Consider the following 21,430-nt stretch of genomic DNA (forward strand, 5'->3'; position numbering starts at 1 on the left):
TTACTATTTTTTTTTGTAGAAAAACATTAAGACCGCTTTAACAACCCTCGTTTTTATTTGGTAGAGGAACATTTCATATCATATTTCTTTGGTGTGCCATTAGAAAAGGAATTTGTGTTCTCATTATCCGGGTTCGCGCTCGACAATTTCTCTCAATTCCGTTTTATTCCTTGTTCAACTTCCTTTACGGTAGAAGGAAAATCTTCGCTACGTGCACTTAGACAACCTGGTTCAGTTTTCATATGAAATATTTTATTTGGCATGTGAAATATAAGAATACACGTATATAACCTTCGCATCTCGAACAAAAAACATTTTTGGGTTTCGAACGTCAAATAAGTCTCGCATACGGATAGAGCTGATCTTTGCAACTTAAAAGTAAGCCGTCTTTTTAACGCTTATCCGGAAATAATATAAGAATACGAAAGGAGTTTCTTGGGCGGAATAGAAACATTTTTTGGGCTTAACGTGTGCTTTCATTGTGTTTATAGAAAGATAATAGATAGGTATATTATGCAACAGGTGCGGTAAACGGCATTTGAGTCACGAGTTTATTTGACCCGAGCGGAGCGAGTGTTTAATAAACGAGTGAGTTAAAAATTTTACCGAACGTGTTGCATACTATACTTTTTCTACGACCATTAGTTTTTGGGTACATTTTCGCAAAACAACACAAATATATTCACTGACATGACCGACAGATTTGACAAACGTCAAAATTCAAAGCGTGAGAAATATCTCCGAAAACATCCCATTGCTCCCAAACTCGTGCGGTAAAATTCCGGAAATGTCCGATGTGGCTCGGATTCGTGGGAAACGAAACTGACGTGGTAAAGTGACGCTTTCCGCACGCTGGATCGGCGCGTAATTAGGTATTTTACAGACGGAAGTAGAAAATAGTATATTATGCAACAAGTGCGGTAAACGGCAATTGTCTCACGAGTTTGTTTGACACGAGCGGGGCGAGTGTTTAATGAACGAGTAATTTAAAAAGTTTACCGAACGTGTTGCATACTATACTTTTTCTACGACCGTTAACTTCGGGGTACGTTTTCGCAAAACAACACGCTTACATTCAATAACATGATTGTCCGAATTGACAAACGTCAAAATTCAAAACGTGGGAAATATCTCCGAAAACATCCGATTGCTCCCAAACCCGTGCGGTAAAATCCCGGAAATATCCGAATAGGCTCGGATTCGTGGGAAACGAAACTGACGTGGTAAAAGTGACGCTGCCCGCACGCTAGATCGTTGCGTAATTAGCTATTCTACAGACGGGAGTAGAAAAACACATTGAACGTGCTATTAAATGTTTGATTCGGTTGAAAAACTCGCCCATGCGTGCAATACAGATATACACTAAACCCTGTACCACTTTGAACCTATTTCAATAAAAAGTTTCTGATTTTGAAAAGTTGTTTATAGGGAAAAAAGGACTATAAACACACATACCGTCCAAAAAATATTTTTTTCCAGTCCCTTCTGTAAAATACCTAATTATACATCAGTCTGTAGATAGAGTTTCTTATCGGGAACACCAAGAATATTCAAATTGTCGAAAATCCCGAACGGCGTTCGGTCCAGTTTCGGAAAGTCTCGTTTCGCGAGGGATTTGGATGTAGCAGATGGTCGAATCTCAAACAGAAAAGGAAAAATAGCTGTTTCGTGTGAATGAGGTGATTTTTATATCGAAATAGGAAGACATTGTAATTTGATAGGCGGTAATAGATAGCTATAATTCGAATTCGAATTAGCAAAAGGTTGGTTGTTTTAAAGATACAGGACGTATATTGATTCTACATATGATTTCTTTAACATACGGGCAATTATTGTTTCCAAAAAAATAGGTTTATTTTATCGAAGGGTACTTCAACCCGCATTCAAAAGAATATTTTTTATTAACCCGTGACTATCTATTTGAATATTTTATCCTCATTATCGCCCTCTATTTATTGCAGCCACCGCCTAAGCTAAAAGTTGAAGTCTATCTAATCAAATTTATCGACATTTTATAAATGAGAACGTCAACAACTTCATCTTTTAAACAAGCACCTTACTAAAGTATTTTCTAATCTTTCGATCTGGACTCTAAAACTTAGATATTTACCCTCTGGACCACTCTGTATAGAATTTTTCAAAGAAACTTCCACGGGCTACTGTAATACTATTTGCAAATCTTCTGGTTTCTTCCTGCGCCGCTTGTTAAAGTTCAGTAAGTTTGATTTATAAATAACCAGAAGATTTTTAAATAGCACTCTGTATAGAATAGATTAAAGGCAAAATTTCAAGTGTTTGGGGTGTATCACTCATTTAACATTACTTAAGCTTTGTCATAGAACTGACAAATTATAGGTAAGTGAAGATTCATTTTTTATTTTTAGAAAAATAGACGATGGGAATGAAAGTGATTATAAGCTGACTGGATTCACTGTGCAATTTGTAATACCTAGTTGTGAGTGCGCCTTGGGGTAACACACACAAGGCGAGACATTTCTCATAGCCATATGAGAATCACATAAAATGTACTTGGACCTGACTTCTGGACTCACGGCCCCAGAGCGGCCCGGAAATGTCCCACTCCTAATAGCTCCACCAAATCTTTTGTTGTTGTATTGGTGTAGCAGAAAATATTTGTACTGATTGTTCTCTTTTCTGGCGTAACACTGTTCAAATGGTTGAAATGAAACAAAAATTTATAGCACAAGCATTTTAATAATTATTCTCAAAACATAGTATTTCCGACATAATTTTCCTCCATCTACATTTTCTTGTCTTTGATGTACGATCCACAGTGCCTTGTTCCAGTAACAGACTATAAGGATAACATTTTGAATTTTTATGACAAAGGTATCCTTACTAGGAGTTACCAGTAATTTTTTTAATAATTACCAAGAAAGGTCACACACCAACTGCCAGAACTCTGCGTATGTGTACATATTGAGTAGAAGGAAGCACCTTCGGCATTTCTAAAATTACATTGACATAATTGAAATTTATTAATACTTATATAGTTTCAGTCGCACAATGTAATATACAACACATTTCTACAAATATTTTTAATACTAATAACTTCTTTACCTTGTCGCAAGTCTATTGTATATATCGGTCTTCTTTCTCTGTTGCACATGCTTGCAACTCCTGTCTTATATTTGGTCCTTCAAGTGTGCATGATTATGTTGTCCCTTCCTTATGAATACATTATTCTTTTCAACCTTTCCTGAGAGATATTTTTTTTCTGTGCATCTGAGATATTTTTTGCAATCAATTGAATATACATATATTTATTAAACTACAAACCTGTAAAGGGTTGAATGTTTTAAAAAAAGACGTTTTTGCACTAAACATTCAAAATGCCTTTTTTGTGAGCTACTGTAAAATATTAAATCAATTTTTCTTCGTTCCGTTACACCTTCCGCGTGAATAATACATAAAGTCTTCGTGAAAAACAATTTGTTAAGGGGTTCTGTTCCTGTTCTGCATTTTACCCCACCTACCCTATGAATTTACTACCTACAATTAACTAAATTCCTGTTTAAAAAATCAACAAAATTTTAACTTAGTAAGATAAATCATTTAAAATAAGTTTAGAATTTGATCGACTATCACGTATAATTTTCTCTGTTCGTCACATCTCAGCTGTTGGCGGATCCGCTGTTACAAATCACCCCCTCAGCCGAACCCGAATACCGTTCGGGATTTTCGATAATTTGCTACCATCTCTTCTTGCCCCACGGATCCGATTATGGTGTTTTCGGAGATTTTACAGCACGGCTGGGATTTTGACGTTTGTCAATTCTGACGGTCATATCACCGAATGCATTCGTGTTGATTTGAAAAAAATGCACAAAAAACTTGCAGTCGTTGAAAAAGTATAGTATGCGACAAGTTTGGTAAACTTTTGGTCATGATTTGTCAACTAACTAACTAACCAAATAAACTCGTTACTCAAATGCCGTTTGCATAATATGCCATTAATTTTTTTTTAGTTACTAAAGTGTGTTTAATAATATTTAAATTCAGTAGTATTTTGCAAAAGAAAACATTTTTGTTTTGAATTATATTTAAAAAAACAAACAATTCAATTTTACTAAATTTTTGGTTTAGTGCAGCACTAATTGCCAAAACAAACAAAAACAATTACATATATTTGTCCATGGTAGCTTTTTCTCTTATTCTTTGAAACCTCATTGCAGGGAAAGTGATTTTCTTTTGCCCATTCTGTCACCAAATTAAAAGAATCCGACACTTTTTCATTTGCAAAATTACAATCATTAAATAAGACTTTTGTCAAAATGAGGTTATGTTGTTGTGATCAGCTAATTTTACCTCTGAATTGGCCTAAGCCTAACTCAAATATTTAGGTTTAAAAATGGAAGTTGCTTATATAGAAGAGTTGAACTAAAAAAAGTTACTTATAGAGAGGTTGCTGAGAAAAGATCCGGTGGAATGTTGATTTAGTTGTTCATAACATATATCGCAAATCAGAAAAGCCGCTAACTAGATATTATTCCGAGGTTATATCCTTGATTTAATTGATTGTTTAATACAGTTCACAAAAGTTGTGTTATTGCTGCATTTCTAGACCATTATTAATCATTATTTTCAGCTGTAAAAATTAGTGGTGGTAGCAGTATTCCATAGGCATAGTATTTATAGCTATGATGATTGTCACAAGTCCGAAGAGTGGCAGGTAGAGGGACTGATAGTTGACCTACCTGCGCATTAGTTGGTGGTAAAGTAAAGGGAAAAATTTGTCGCTAAGTAACACTGGTCTTCCTGAAAATGAGAAAATTATTATTCACAATGTGTTCAGAGCTCTTCGTAGTTTCAAAAATTGTTGAAATGTTATATATGACTGGAGTTGGACGGTCAACAATATATCGACTAAGGAAAAATTAAAAAAAAAACTGTTGCCATCAGAAGGATAATACACTTATTAACTTAACTTTGGACAAAATAATATGTGAAATGAAAAATAACGATTTCATTACACTTATGGCGAAGAAGAAATTGTACAAAACTTTGATTAGGACTTTGGTTAGGAAAAAATTAATAGGAATAGTATTGTCGTATTGTAAATAGTAGATTTTTTCTTTAAAATAATAATATTTATTCCGCTATAAGTTTTCAATTACTTGATCTTACAATAAATAATATCTCCAATTATAATCATCTATTATTGTTATATTTATTTTTTTAATAAATTACCTGTAGCACCGCCGCTATCAAATCTAATTTTCATTCACAATAGTCGTCATTATATCTTATGCAAATTACTCTGACCCTAATTTAGGAACCATTCGAGGTGTGTAGGGCTTAAAAACTGAAATACGGAATATATCGGAAACTTTGGGTTATAAATTTTTAAGTTGTCCACCCTGTTTAATAAACCATGTCATTGCAAATTTAAATTTTCTTACCCTCTCGCATTAAAATAAATACATCAATAGTTAATTTGCCGGTTTTTGAAATCTCAAACCTTTCAGAACTCTTCAAATAATGGAAAGGCAATTGTCCTGCTCAATCAAACAAGCAATAAATAAAATAAAGCACTTTTTTTTTAACAGAAAAGCTTCACAAAATTGTTTCTCCATAGAAAATGACGAGACCATCTAGTGGCAGTAGTTATAAGCCTAACTTTTTTTAACTTTTATTAATGAAATTAATATTGTTATATTTGTGTTAATAGATAAGACCAAATTAACTTTACTGGAAGGCGAGCTTGACTCTGCACTCAAATCTCGATAGTACAGTCGATGCTCAGGTCATGTGTTATTATGTACGATTTCAATTTTACCACCGAAAATGAAGTTATAGACCCATGCTAATTTATATCACCACTTTGTCATTTTCGGACAGGTGAAAATATTTCTTCAAAACTCAATAGTAAGTTTCCAAACTCGCGAGCTGCCATTTTTTAAATCACTTCGAAAGATGGCGTTTAATAAAAACAGTATGACCAATTAAGTGTTAATTTGTTTTTCACGAACCACTGCATTATCACTAAATCGAATGTCTTTTGAACTTTTTAAAAAAATATGATTAAATGGTTAGACATTCCAAAGTATAGCTAAAAACGATTGTGATCGTGGAAAAATTATTTGCAAATTTAGCTGCAATAATGTAAAAGCAGAACTATGATATTGTTAGGTGTAATATTCTTTCCAATAATTGAGAAGGTATTTTGACGTAACCTGTCTGGGCACTTGTGATTTGGCCTGCTATTCTCTAAATGGTAATTGATTAATATAATAATTGACAATGGAAAAATGATTGTTTTGCACAAATCATATTGTACCAGGAGTCCCAAATAAGATGTTCTATCGTGTCGCATAGTTGGATATATGATTGGCAGAGGAGTTCAGTATGACGTTAAATTTAAATTTTTGGTGGACCCTCCAAGTAAATTTATTACGTACGTAAAATTAGAAATAAGCCATATTGTTTTCATCCATGAGTAAATTTCTATATAAAGGCAATAAGAACAACAAAAAATAAATTCAAAAAAAGAAACAAGAAAATAGGAATGTCGAAAAAAATATTTTAGGCTCCTATTTTTCTTTATTTTTAATTTTTTCTCAAGAAATATAAAATATTTTCTATCTTTTGTACCCTACGAGATACAGGACTTTAACATCATATATATATGTGCGATATGTAGTATAAGAATCTTATTAAAATTTATAATGCATTAATGAATCATATCAAATTTACCATGAAATGAATTTTTGTCTACTCCTAACTTTGGTGATCAAAATCCTCTTTAAAGCAGACGAGCAAACTCTTAACCACTTGGTATACTCTAAGGACGACGAAATTAATTATCCGAAAATTTTTCTTATAAAAAATGTATCAAAGTAATTACGTTTAGACCGGTAGTGACAAAAACACGGCAACCCTCTTTAACCTTGGGGTGCAACGCTCAAACCCAACTTTTACCCTTAACTGTTTTTGCTGTAGTTACACTCTAGTTCGGAAAAATAACCATTTTTTGTGCGATGTTGAAAACATCGTCGTGTTGGCAAACTCATTAAGAAACTCGGGAAATTTAGCAGACAAAAACCAACAGAAAACCCAACTAGAATATCAATAGCTTCGGGATACACGAAGTGGCTTTTTTAACCTCGTCAAATAACAACATAGGAGTCATAGATCATATCAGAAATACTTGACCCTTTGTTAGTATCAAGCATTGTTTGTGTATAAATCAAAATAACACGCGTATCAGTGTCAGTGTGGAATGCAAAAAATGAATCAAACATTAAAACAGAAACTGATTCCTGGATATTAAGAATTGGGGAGGAATTATGAATTTGGAGAGCTAGTGCATATCTATATTATATATTTATCTAGTTCACGGTTCAACTTCGAGCTTTATCGAGGACGAGCTAATACGTATGTTTTATATATATCAGGATTTTTTCCATTTTTTTTTAACGATAATGAAAATTTCTGCTGCATAAAATATTGTTGTCACAGTACGTTACTTTCAACTAGTTTAATTTTTGGGAAGTCTTTTAAAATTATTTTCCGAAATGTACAAAAAATATCAATTTTTTTTAAGTGGGACGCCATTTATATTATGAGGATATAGGACATTCCGCTCTAAATAAGTGTCAGTTACAAAAAGGTCTACGACACCTAACTAGACCTTACGGTTTCTTAAATAATTTCAATTTTCTCAAAATATTATCTAATTTCAATATTTCAAAAACAAAGTGAAATTTCACAAATGGCCAGTATTCTACATTTATTCAGTTATATTAAACTATCTATAATCAAAATTTAATGAACACTTTACATGAGATTGGGCTGGACAAACGGGATACTATAATCATGCAGAATATTTACTGGAACCACCAAGGTTGTATTCGACTGGAAAAGGGTAACACCAACTACATCAATGTGGAGAGAGGAATTTGCCAAGAGTGTCTTTTATCTCCTTTGTTGTTTGACGTATACGCAAAATCCATTATTATATCGTCCCCGCAAGACCGACTACAAGGTTAACAGCATAATCATCCATAACATTACAACTACCAAAGATAGTATTAGATAGGGATTGGAGATAAACACCACAAAAACAAAAAACATTGGTTTTTGGTCACATCAAAGATAATGTCAATACGCAGATAACTGTCAATGGCGAAATTCTTTAAAATGTTAAGAGCTACATATATCTGGGCAGAGAAATGAATAGCCATCTAGACTACTCAAAAAAGATCAGAAGAAGAATTGAGATCGCAAGAGCGGGATTCCTGAACATGCGTAACTTGTTATGCCACCTCAAGCTGTTCGAAGAAGATTTGAAAAAAAATGGAACTTTGAATGTGCAGAAGAATGTTTCGAATCAGCTAGACCTCCAGGACAACCAATGAAGAAGTTCTCTGGTATCATTAAAAGTAGAAAAACTTCCTACCTTGGACACATAATGCGCTATGAACATAATCCTGGAAGGTAAAATTGAGGGTAGGAGAAGTACAGGCAGAAAGAAGAAATCGTGACTCAGAAACGTCAGAGACCGCACACACCAATGATAACACACTACCTCATCAGGCCCACACTAGGGATTTTGCCATATTGGTCGCCAACTTTGCGAGAGAAGGCACATAGTAGAAGGGAGGATAATATGAGCCCAAAGGTTTGATATAAATAGTCAAGACACATGGACAGAGAAACATACCCTCCTGTGAAGATTAACAATGGTCAACTCTCACAAGTCGTATATGCTACTAAGCGCAAGCAGCTGGGACTTAAACTAAGCCACATGTATTGCACTAGTGACTCGAATACTAAAATCTTGCACAGGTTCGGAAATAAGGCATTGCGTGCCATCGCCAACGCACCTTATTACGTACCCAACGAAGTGATTCAGACTTCCCTCTGGAATCCGTCAAGTGAAGCAGCACCTCCATTGAGTAAGGTAAGGTACAAACCTCTGCACGTTTGGGACAAACTGTATAGGATGAAAGTAATTTGAAAAAGTAACCACTAGAGACCTCTACATATCCCAAATATTAAACTGTTTAAAATTCGCGTGCAATTTGAATAAAAAAGATTTGTAGGCTGGGATAAAATTTATTCATTAAAAAGAAGACCATACGTCGCTAACGAAATAGCTATATCGGCCTGTTCAATCATTTGATGAAAATTAAATTGCGGTGCGGGCCCTCCCGCTAAGTAGTTTTCCACCTTATACCATTCCGGATCGTCTTTAAACCACGGGCGGATGCTTAGGAAGGTGGAATCGGCGTTTATGGGAACATTGTTTGGATACGTTCCGGTCCATCCGTTCAACGGTATATTCACTTTTGTATTAAAACCGGTATTGTAATTATCTGCAAAGAAGGAAATACAACTAAAATAAAATCTTGCCGGATTTTGATTGCAAAATTACATGTTCCCCTTATGTCTTCGAAATACTTACAATACAATTAATCTAATCATATATTAGCGATTTTATCTTTTGATTGGATGCGAATGAATTATTTTTGCAGTTTTGGTTGGAAATTTTAATATTACCCTCGCTGAAGGATTAAACAGAAGCATAAAAATTACGGGAAGCAGGTTGGAGTTTTAGGGATAAGGAATCTGAAGCTTAAAACTTAAAAAATCTGAACGAAACATATTAAATAAACAAATTAAAATGTGTTCCTACACTAAAAAAACCTTACAACTTAGCGAATGAAAAAATGGCACCGAGTGTAGAACCTATTCAATTTACTGATGCTCATGCGTTACTATTCGGAATACGTTCCGCAAAAATAGCTCATACCAAGAGGATTAAACATGTTTCGCACTTTTCATAAAATGAATTGTGTATTGAATTTATTTAACTAAATTAATTACTCTCGTTAATACTGTTAGCCTATATTGATTAATTTAACGACGGTTTGTGGTTACATTTCCGGTTTATCTCTATTACAATGTGATTTGTTCCATTTTGCAAAGAAACTTTCACAGGCTACTGTAATACTATTTACAAAGCTTCTGAATTCGTCCTGCGGTGGTTGTTGATGAATCTAACTTTTTGACTTTTCGCCAATGTTGGCTTCTTCAGAGCTTAACTCAAACTTTCAGTTTCAGGAACATGGCAGCTTCAGTTAGTTCAAAAGTTTTGTAAATAGTGATTTGTTCGTATAGCAATTAGATATATAGTCATCGAGAAGGCGGTAAATGGGACAGTTCACATACTAACCCGTGCAATTTTCTTTCTAAACAGCGATCTACACACACTTAACTCGCTTTTCCCTAAACATTTCATGAAATCTGAACATATTTTGAGATAATACGGCCTTAAAAATGCTACATTCAATTTAAAAATTAGAATTACAACGTCAAAACCAGATACATACATGGTGGCTTCAAGAGTTCTTGGAATATCTGCACAGAGCAGGCAGGACCTTTATATTAGGTGCGTGGAAAATATGCCTTTTTAAAAATGAATTCTGAAACGGTTTAAATTAATTAGAGGAAATTTAGACCAAAAATACCTTTGTTTGGTCTTCAAAATTCAATTCGTACTTGAAAATTTGAATATTAATTCAAATTGTTTTTTCATTTGATCAGCATTACTGGCTAAAACTTTAAATAACTCCAAAAGCAGTATTTTTTGGGCTAAAATTAAATTAGTAAAAATACCGCAAAAAAAAAGTTTGGTGGGGGGGGACACCGTCTTTAGCGATGCTCCTGTACAAAATAATTGCATTTCGATGCCAGTTTCTTTTATGAGGTACTTGTGGTTTAAATTTCATTTAGGTATCTTGAATCGTTTCAGAAATAATATAAAAAAATCAGTTGTTTGGAACCCCTTTTACAGAGCCTCGCCTTATCTTCTGAAATAGACATTTTCGGACACATGTTTGTTAACCACCCTATAAATTATATTTATATATAAGACTGGTACTGCATTGGAAATTTCGACGAGATGTGTGTGGATGTGTTCGTCGAATTATCAACAATACCGCAAGGTTTACCGCTCGACATTTATTTTTCCCATGTAAGCTTTTATCCGTAGGTATAGTGCGGGATATTAAAAATGGAGTAAAACTCTTGTTTACCTTTTGTTTCGGTGATCGAGACGCCTTTTTGAGTTTGATGCAGCGCCCACATCCTATCGAGCAACTCCTTGGCGACATTTTTTGCTTCGGCATTATTCGTTTTAGCCGCGTAGTAGGATAAAATCCTGGCAGTGGCGGACGCGGTGCCGATCGCGTTAAACGAAGACTGGATACTGACGCTGACGGATGGAGGCACGCCAGAAAGTGTCAAAAAGTTTGGAACGCTGTACGAGTTGCCGTCAAACTTAATGTTGGGTAAAAGCCACGCCACCCATTTATCCAAAATCGCTTTAGCCTTCTGGTCATCGCTTATGTAATAATATTGTACCAGTCGATCCACCGCCCATGCCTGCTGACCGTACCAAAATGTCGTACTCGATCCGTCTGCGGATGGCATGTAAAACATCCCGTAGAAGGTATTATCCAATAAATTAGACGGAGGAACTTCGTAATTGTCTTTCCAGCTGTTGGTAACTGCTCCGGCAAATGAACCTTCTACTGACTGCGTGTACTCGAAAAATTCCACTTGCCTTTCGACCGAGTTTTTCCAGTCATTGGCGGCAGTTGGACTCCGGGGAATCAAATTCGGGTCGCTAGACAGTGCGTACGCCGCTATAGGATTTTGGTAAGCGTAATAATTAGTGGAACTTCCAACCCGCCAAGCCCATCCGTTGGGGTCTACCGATCCTCCCCACGAAATCGTCCAAGACAACAAATAGTGGGCACTTTCCCTGTCAGTTCCGGGTGCGCATTCTAACGGATCGATACAATTTCCCACCGTTTTGAAACTTTTATCGAATAACACGTATCGCAGATAGTCCCCTAGCCTCGAGGCCTTTTGTAAACTTCCTGATATTTCATCTATTTTTCCGAGGGACTTTGCGTACTGTGATGCCCAAAATGATGCTTGAACTGCACGCGCATCTGCATCAGGACCGGCTCCATAGATCCATACCCTGTTTGCATCGGAGTCTTGATACTGGAAACCGTAATTTCCACCATATACCCAGTTATCGCACGTAGGCGAAGGAATTTGCTGGAAGATAGAGCCAGATCCCAATTGAATGAGCGAGGGACCCGTTTCACCCGGACCTGCTTCACATTTACCGTTCACATTTCCGAATCCGTATTTATTATCCACATCGGCCAGCCAGTGTAATATATACATATCCGACGTTCCATAAGTGTTGGCCAGTTCTTGGAATAACGGATCTACTCCTACCCATAGGCCGTTTGAAAGTATCGGAGCCGAATGGTTATATTTGGAAGTACTGGGTTGAAGTTTCGGAACTAGAGTGTCTTCCACCATTTGCCACGCGTTATTGAAGGGGCTAAAATCTCCCGTCACTCCGCCGTAAGTCGCTTGCAGCCAAATGAAGTAACTTAGCGCTTCTGAATCGGTGGTATGGCCGTAATCGGTAGAGACAATTGCTAAACCTTCCGGGCAACGGTACGGTACTCCATTAGATGAAAAATAACCATTTGCGAGATCGTGGATTTTCTCATATTGAGTTAAAAAACGGTCAGTGTAAACACCGCCCCTGGTACATTTTGCATACACCAGCAGTAAAATGGAAACCAGTATCTTCATCTTTGCCTAAAAAACATTTAGCTAGGTATTTCGAAACCTGGACAGAAATTTTTTACTTACACGAGTTTATTGAGATAGAAAAAGGAGCTCCTGTATGCCCGATAATACGACTGCGAGCTACGATAGGAAATTATTACAGAAATTTAGCAGGGACCTGACTTTATTAATAACTTATTCTATATAAACAAAACACTTATACGGAGAAGTTAGATACACATTTATTTTGTCGTTATCATAATGTAAACAACTTGAAAATATTTAATGGCAACGATATTGAAGAAAAGAAATTAATGAAAGGTAAATCAAGCTATTTTTTTTGACACATAAATAGTACCCTTTGATTTGATTGGTAAAGGTGACTAGAGTTGATCTGAACGATATTTTCTTGATTGCTTTTGCTTCTATACACATTAATTTTTAATCTTTGACTATCATTATTTTAGTCAAAAACTCTGCAAAACCTTACAACTCAGCCAGTAAAAGAAAAATGACACCGCCACTATTGAATATTTTCCAAAATTTCACGAACATAGAATTCTTAATTGTAACAGGTGATTTACTGATGCGCATGCGTTTGTATTCCGAATTCGTTCGGAATATGTTCGTTAATGCTGTTAGCCTGTACTGATCGAGAATTTAACTGAAACTATCAGTTTCAGAAACTTTTCAGAAATAACTAAAAAAAAATTAGACCACAAATACATTTGTTTTGGTCATAAAAATTATCTATTGACAAAATGTAACTTCAAAATTGTTTAAAATATTCATTCTTGATAGTTGTATCTGAAGCAGTCGTTATTTTTTGTGATAGGTCGTTCCCATTATGAAAATTAATTTATAGTAAAGTATGCAACAAGTGCGGTAAACGACATTTGAGTCGCGAGTTCATTTGCCATGAGCGGATCGAGTGTCTAATAAACGAGTGACTTAAAAAGTTTATAAACGTGTTGCATACTATTCTTTTTCTACAACCATTACAAAACAACATGAATACATTCACAGAAATGAACGTCAGAATTAACGAACGTAAAAATTCAAGCAGTGCGGTGGGGAAATATCTCCAAAAACATCCGATTGCTCCCAAATCCATGCGATAATATCCCGGAAATGTCCAAAGGAGCTCCGATCCGTGGGACAATAAACTCACTTGGTAAAGTGACGTTTTCCTCACGCTAGATCGATGTGTAATTAAGTATTTTACAGAATGGACTAGAAAAAATTCTACATTCATTTGGTCAGCATTACTTGCTAAAGTCTGAAATAACTCCAAAACCAGTATATATTTTTTAACATTAGCTATTTTTTTGACTTACAAACAGTCAATTAAGCAATTAAGTTTGCAACAAAAACGCATAATTTTCGAAAAGGTATATTTTTTAAGAGGTGGTATAACTTTTTTAAAGTGAAAAAATTGGTGCTTCTATAAAAATGTGTCCAAAGCAACTTTTTAAGCAGAATTTTGTGACTTAAATATAACATTTTCAAAACTAGTCTAGTTTATTAGTGACCAAACCTCTATCTGACACCCTCTATATATTCCAATTATTTCATATTTTCTGCTGTTTTTTTTTTTCAAAATACAGAGTTTTTACCACTTTGAATCAGTAGGCAATCTAATTATTATTAATAGTCAATTTTAGAACAAACGGCAAAATAACTATACATGAAAGCTCTGCAATTTACAAGAAATAGTGATTTTCGCCAACACGAAAGCTGAAGACACCATCAGGCTAGAAAGAACTAACGTTGTATGAACTCAATTATACACAGTATCAGAAAAGTGCATGGTGGAATTGATTTGTAGAAGAATGCACCGACTACGCGGTTTCCGTTGATTCTTTGATTTCTTTTTTTTTGAAAAATAATAATAATGATAATAATTTTTAGGGTCAATACCTATATAACCATAAATGGTTTTACAATATGAAAATGCTATTATTAGCTTAAACCGAATTTAACAAAAAAAAAATTATATGTGTTTTTGAAAGATTTAACATTGAGACTTAAACAGTGTTTGGATATTGAATCGTAACAACGCACTGCGTGATACGAAAAAGAACCACGAATATAGTACTTCTAATATTTAAATTATGTGCGTTATAACCAAATATTAATCGTTCACGAATAGAGGTGGGAGAGTTAATAATTTTAATTAAAAAACAAACAAAAAAACGAGCATCCATTCTCAGCCAATTTATATCGCTATAAAGATGAGAAGTTTGATCAAATTTTCGAATCCCATAAGCGAGACATTAGTTTTGAACTCTTTGTATTCGTGTTCGACCCTCATGATCAAAGGAAAAACAACGATTCAAGTTAGACAAGTGACTCACATAAGTCTCTTCTCAAACTTTTGCCTAATATATGCCTGCATCTTTATGCATCTTTAGCGAGAAGAAGGTTTTTTTGAAAATAGATTTTAGATGTGCCTTAAACCGAAGCTGAGTATTCAATACAATCTCTAGATTCTTTGCAGCGGCTAGAAATTTAAATTTAGTGTCAATAACTTTAATGTTAAGTCTACCGACTAAAGGCATAGTTTTGTTTTTACTTCCGAAAATCATGGCGCATAATTTCGTAGGGTTTAATTTGAGTTTGTGACCACTAGAAAGGTCACGCGATTTATATTAGACGCCGCCTCAACATAGTCGTCGGCATCAAAACAACAATAGAGCTGCGTGTCATCATCAAATGCCTGTACCCTACTGCACATAACGGAGCAATTGCAAGAGCAATGACCCTAAAATAGAGGCTTGTGAGACTCCAGAGTGCCAAGCAATCTCATCGGAATATGTAGTATTAGAGAATATATTTTTTGACCTGTTTGGTAGATACGATCTAATCAAGCTAGACGATTCTGATGAGAAATTATAAAACTTTAACTTACCTATAAGTAAACTATGATTAATGGTGGCAAATGCCTTTCAAAAATCAAAAAGTACCAATATGGTAACCATATTTTTCTCATATGAATTGATTATATCGTCAACAACTTTAGCTAAAGCAACCGAAGTACAAAAATGTTTCCTGAAGCCGCACTGCCGTGGAAAATGATATTATTGTTTATAAAATAATCATACATTTGAGCATACAAAAGTTTCTCAAATATTTATGAAACTGCTGATAGAATGCTGGTTATTTGTAAATCATTGAGATGGTAAGGATTACTTATTTTTGCTGGTGGTTTTCCTATTGATATTTTCCACAGAGCAGGAAAGTAACTCTTTTCCAAACAGGAGTTTATAATATGTGTTAAATATTTATCTATGTAAGGACTACAATATTTTAACATTAATGGTGAAACTTTGTCGATCTTTGTTGCATTGGATTCCATTGAATTTTGAATTTGATTTATCTCAGACATTTCTGTCATCTGGTCACAGTTCGAAATATTCTGAAAAAATGTGATTGAAATTGTGATATTTCTTTGGGAACAAATATTAAAATTTCTGATAGCTGACTATAGTTTGCAAGGTTAATTTTGTGCACATAAGCTATTAAAATACTTTTTCTTTTCTCTGCTAACTTCATTCAAAGTAAAATTCCTAAGAAATTTATAGTTATCTCAGTCCGTCCGTAGGCTACTTGTTTTGAACTTTTTTGTTTCATAAATATACTTAAAATTTGGACTTTACTATCGAAGTCGTTTTCATATATTATTTCATTCCAGGGCGTTTTCCACATCGATACCAAAAAACCACCCTACATCAAAATTTTTTAAACTGTGACATCGAACAGTCCCGGGCGAAACTGGTATTGTAGCCACACTTAATTGATAGTATGTTAATTTATGATCACTAATGTTATCGACGTCAATGATGTCCGAATGATAAACCAATTCCGGATCGCCTACAAATATTGCATCCAATAAAGTTCTTGTACTCCGTGTAACCCTGGTAGCTTCATTTATTATCTGTACAAGGTTATAATTTTCAAGAATTGAAGTTGAAGGATTATTCAAATGAAATAAATTTCAATAAATAAAGTCAACTGGATACAAACTGGATACAACTGGATACAAACTAGAGAATAGGTTATCAAAATCTGGAATTAGGCAACTAAAATTTGCCAAAGGTAGTCTGTAGAAAACCATAAAGTCAAAAGTTTTATTGTTTATTTTAGTTTTGAAGATAGATAAGTTGCACACAAGTGAGAAAATCCAAGTGAATTATTTCAACATTGAATACTCTTTATATATAAGCCGCCACATCACCGCCCCTTTCTATAGAAATTGTAATTCGGTGCTGTCACCATCAGAAAGCCACGTCTCGGAGAGTAAAATAATATCAAAATCACTTTCTGTGACTATCTTACAAAAATCATTAAAACCCGCGAACTTACATTCAAATTACGAACCTTCACATAACACCTCGTTTAAGACTAAAGGGAGAAAAAAAGAAAAAACAGCAGTAGGTAATAGTACGGGACTGACCTATATAATAGAAAAAGAAAGAAACAAAACAAAACTACAATAAAGATTAACTTATCGAATCAGCAAGAACAATTAGCCTATGAGTCGCATATAAGTGTATATAGATTATATTATTATACCTAAAATAACACCCAAAAAATTGTAAACATCGATTAATACATTAGAGTTATCTATATATTTTCAACAAATTAAACATATTAGTAAATAATGTAGGAAAGATAATAAAAAACAAATAGAAAACAGAATAATTGAACATTCCATTGTGACATAAACAAAGCCACTTAAGTATACAGCAAAACGAATTATTATGATTAAACGAATTATATACACGCAATTATATTCTGCTTAAAAAAAGCTTTGGAAATGTTTAAATAAAAACACAACAAAGTTACATCGATTTTTTTTTAAATGCATGTTTTCGAAAAACACCGGTTTTCACTAATAAGTTTTTTTATGAAAATTGAGCTAAGTTTCTTTTTAAAAGCGTCCAATTTGGCCCAAGGTTAATAGCCTATCGGTTTTAGTTTCTGATGATGCTAGGATCTTATTTCTACACCGTTACATTGCGAAATTACAGCCAGCACAAAATTCTAGTGTTGGGGCACTTTTCAATTTAAATTCCCCTTTAGGAAAATGAATGAACAGGCGGGAGCTTTGCCAACAGCAATTCTACCTGCTATTAACTACATCTAAATATAGCTCTTCCAAAGTTATTATGCGTAAAGGACCGTCAGTCGGGAGAAACTAATTTGAGGCGGTAAAAATTTTGTTAAACCAAGCAAAACACACGCGTTTAGCAATCACAGCGTGAGATACTTTTCCACTAGTAATGGGAACCACAACTAGACAAATTATAAATATTATAGGGAGTGTATAGGATTATTCACGTTGGGTAAACCTACTAAAATGCTATTTTTGGCCTATCCGGAATACGCATATAAAAATTGCAGCCGTAGCACTGTGGTCCCGCCTGCGGACATGTACCGAAAAAGGTCATAATTTTATTTTGCCCTAAAAACTCGTCAAGTTTCTCAGAAATGTCTAATTATGATAATTATAAGAGAAAATCCGGTATTAACTAGTTCATCCCTAAGATTTCGTTCGTCAAACGTAATTGTGCCCCTTTTTTATTACGGAGGTCAGTGAACTTTTCGTATGTGTTGCTACCTGGGTTTATATAGTTTCGCACTAGAAACTGTGAAAACAAGTGGTGCCATAATGGATATTGCTGTTTCTTTTTTTTTTTTAATGGCCCACCATTGCCCCTTTTTTAGTTTTTTTTAAACGTTAATACATGAAATGTAATGCTTTACCTCCCGATAACTCGCAAGTTATATACCTTGATGAAATGCTTGGAACCTCTACTTAAAAACGGTTATATTCTTATCCCTTCATGGTTAGCTTTAAATGCATGTATTTTCCAATAGCAATAGCAACGTGACGTTTTGTTAAAAAAAATATTTATATCATTGTTTTTGTTATAGTGCATTATATATCTAGGGACTACAATGTCACTGTGTATCCCGAGGCTAAAAATTTATAGCCCGAGCCTATCGAGGGCTACAATTCGCCCAGAGATAAAACAAACTTTAGTTTGTTTACCAATCTTTTCTTTTTATCAATTTTACAATTAACAAATACATAAAAGAAGATGTACACACAAAAAAAAAACGTGGGGTCATTTTTTTTCCTTTTGTTGCAGATCAGATAGTCTGCACCTTCACGAGGATGTACCTTTTTAATACTTGGTTAGCCAAGAAAGCAGACAGAAATTCAGAAGAAATCCGTGAAATCTTAGCCGAGTTGACAGCTACTTTGCCCAACTTGGAAAACCGTGTCTCCTATTTTTGTAGGAAATTCAGTAAGTATTGGAGGCAAACTTCTAGTTCTTCTATTTCTAGATCAAAACTAGTAGCTAAGCACCAGGAATGGCTTAACATGACAGAAACTTGTGAACTTTCGCTTGCCCAACCTATTCTGCTGCATGAAGTGGTAGAAATCCAGCAGGTCCTTGACGATCAAGAGCCGTCAACAAGCAACCCAAAAAGATTTTTGAAAGAGTTTGAAGAGTATAGTGAACGATCTAAACGCCAAAGATTGTCGGAGTTATCTAAAGTAGATAATTCTGCAATTAAATATTTAAAAGAAGATCAGTCCAAAACCACCAGTTCGCAGATCAATGTAGATGAAATACTTTCTCTTTTTGTTGAAGCTAAGTTGACCAGGCATCAACATACATTAAATTAAGATTTTGTTAATTCAAAAATGGCCTCAAATGTCTTTCCTTCATATCACAAAGTTCTGAAGGCAAAGAAAAAGTGCTAACCTGTTTGTGACATCCCATGTTTCTCTCCAACTAGTTTTCCAATTAGCAACTTCAGAAAATGTTATTCTGTGGAAGGAAGCTAAAGAACTCTCTTTGCAAGAAGAAGCGTATTTTGAAGACAAAATTAAAAATTTGAGGCCAACAATCTTTAAATATGGTGATCGTGAAGAAAAGGTTCAACAAAGTATGTTGCTCCTTAGCGGAAATATCGTCAAGTAAGTGTTACATTTGCAAGGCTACACCTAAAGAAATAAACGATATTGAAGTATGTTCAAGCAAAACTGTCGATACCAACAATTTTCGTTTTGGTTTATTTCCCCTTCACTCATGGATTAGGTTTATTGAATATTTTAACACCTTTTATGCAAGCTAGATTTTAAAAAGTGGCAAGCTAGATTGCAAAATGAAAGGGTACTTCTTGCAGAGAAAAAATCGCGGATGCAAAAAGATTTTAGGGAAAAGTTGAGCTTAAGTGGAGGAAATGGGACAACAAACGATGGTAATACTGCGAGATTTTTTACAAGTTATGAAGTTTCAGTTGAAATAACTGGTTTGGATAAAAACCTTACCAAGCGATGTTGTTTTCTTTTGGAGGTTTCTTGGGCTCTGGCTATAAAATTAATTCTATAAAATATCAGAATTACGCTTAGGATCAGCAAAAGACCTTGTAAAAAATTATCCGTGGTATTACCTACCTGCCTCCGGAATTCTCGTGCACGGATCTAAAGTTATTGAAAATGCACTTCTATCGACAGGGGAACTTTCGGAGGAAGCTGCAGAATCTTCAAATAAAAATCTTAAGTTATGTAGGCGTGAAAATAAAAGAAAAATGTCTCGTGTTCTTACTAACACACGAATGCTTTTAAATTCGACCCTTCTATTTCTAGTTTAACCTAAAAGCAGTAAGTCCATTTTATTACCTGAAGTTTTTGATTTATTAGAATTAGAATAACAGCTAAATCAAGCAACACGACAACTCATTATAAAATGGTAATCCCGTACCCCTTTTTTTAATGATATAAAAGATCTTTTTATAGTGAATTTTACTTCTGAAATTAGCAGCCATAAATGATTATCTGTCATGAGTCTTTCAGTTTTATTAGAAGACTCAAGACTTATAAAATTATAAATTCTAGTTAATTTCAATTCGGGAGTAATTTATAATGATTCTTTAGAGTTGTACCATATTAGTTTAGTTTTCACTTTTATGTGTTTTATTAAAATAACGTGATTTTTTTTTGAAGGTATATTTCCTCCTGTTAATAAAATTTTACTTTTTAAAAATAAATAGTTTTTTTATTTATATTAAAGTTTAAAAAAATGTATTTGTTTTGGAAAAGAAATATGCACAAAAATGCCATATTTAAAATATCCCATTAGCGCGAAAATTTCATGACCGCATGTGCCTTAAGACGGGACCACCGTGCGTAGTTATTAATTGAACATCAGCAACTCTTGTCTGTAAACAAAAAAATTACAACCGTGCACTAGATAAAATCTTACCAAGATTTTAAATTAGTACCAGTTACGAGAGAAATAAAAAATAATAGACAATCACAACAAACAACAGTAACATGATTGTATTCAATAACTTTCATATTTCAACATTTGTTGCTTCCTGCATCATTGCGTAGTTATAGTTAATTGAATAGAAATTGATTTGCAGTCTACAGCGAGACATTCTGTAGGCAGAACCATTAATTTGCTTTTGTTTTGCCAAATTATAAATTACACAGGTCTACAAAATTAAACTTTTTCCCAGATGTTTTTATTTTAAAGAAAACCGATTTTATTAATTTTGGTAGGCTGATTTGAAAAATTCTTTGCATTTATTTGCATCAGGTAAGGTTTTTTTGCAAATATTAAAGAAAAATAATACGATGTTTCTAAACCAATTTATTTTTTTTATTCAGTAAAAAAGTGGAATCCTAGCGGTAGTCCGCGATCATCGTTATACTCCATCTGCCCTGGTATCGCCATTCCATTTCCTTAATATCCTTGTAAAACTTATCTCATTG

At 34.2% G+C, this 21,430-nt stretch overlaps 1 protein-coding gene and 1 long non-coding RNA gene across 2 annotated transcripts; one reads left to right on the forward strand and one right to left on the reverse strand.

The window, feature by feature from the left end:
* Positions 1-9,062: 9,062 nt before the first annotated feature.
* On the reverse strand, positions 9,063-12,817 carry LOC132708162 (exoglucanase B-like). The gene is made up of 3 exons (XM_060680302.1): positions 12,715-12,817; positions 11,064-12,660; positions 9,063-9,341 (listed from the first exon to the last, which is right to left on the reverse strand). Exons 2-3 carry the CDS (start codon positions 12,652-12,654, stop codon positions 9,082-9,084), a joined length of 1,851 nt encoding a protein of 616 aa, XP_060536285.1. The 5' UTR covers positions 12,655-12,660; positions 12,715-12,817; the 3' UTR covers positions 9,063-9,081.
* LOC132708163 (uncharacterized) lies at positions 11,556-20,660 on the forward strand. Its single transcript, XR_009619859.1, has 3 exons — positions 11,556-11,688; positions 18,789-18,935; positions 18,988-20,660. It is a non-coding gene; the product is annotated as an uncharacterized LOC132708163 (long non-coding RNA).
* Positions 20,661-21,430: the final 770 nt, after the last annotated feature.

The sequence above is a fragment of the Cylas formicarius genome, unplaced genomic scaffold (genome assembly GCF_029955315.1).
Source record: "Cylas formicarius isolate icCylForm1 unplaced genomic scaffold, icCylForm1.1 PGA_scaffold_10__41_contigs__length_53128322, whole genome shotgun sequence".
Taxonomy (NCBI): domain Eukaryota; kingdom Metazoa; phylum Arthropoda; class Insecta; order Coleoptera; family Brentidae; genus Cylas; species Cylas formicarius.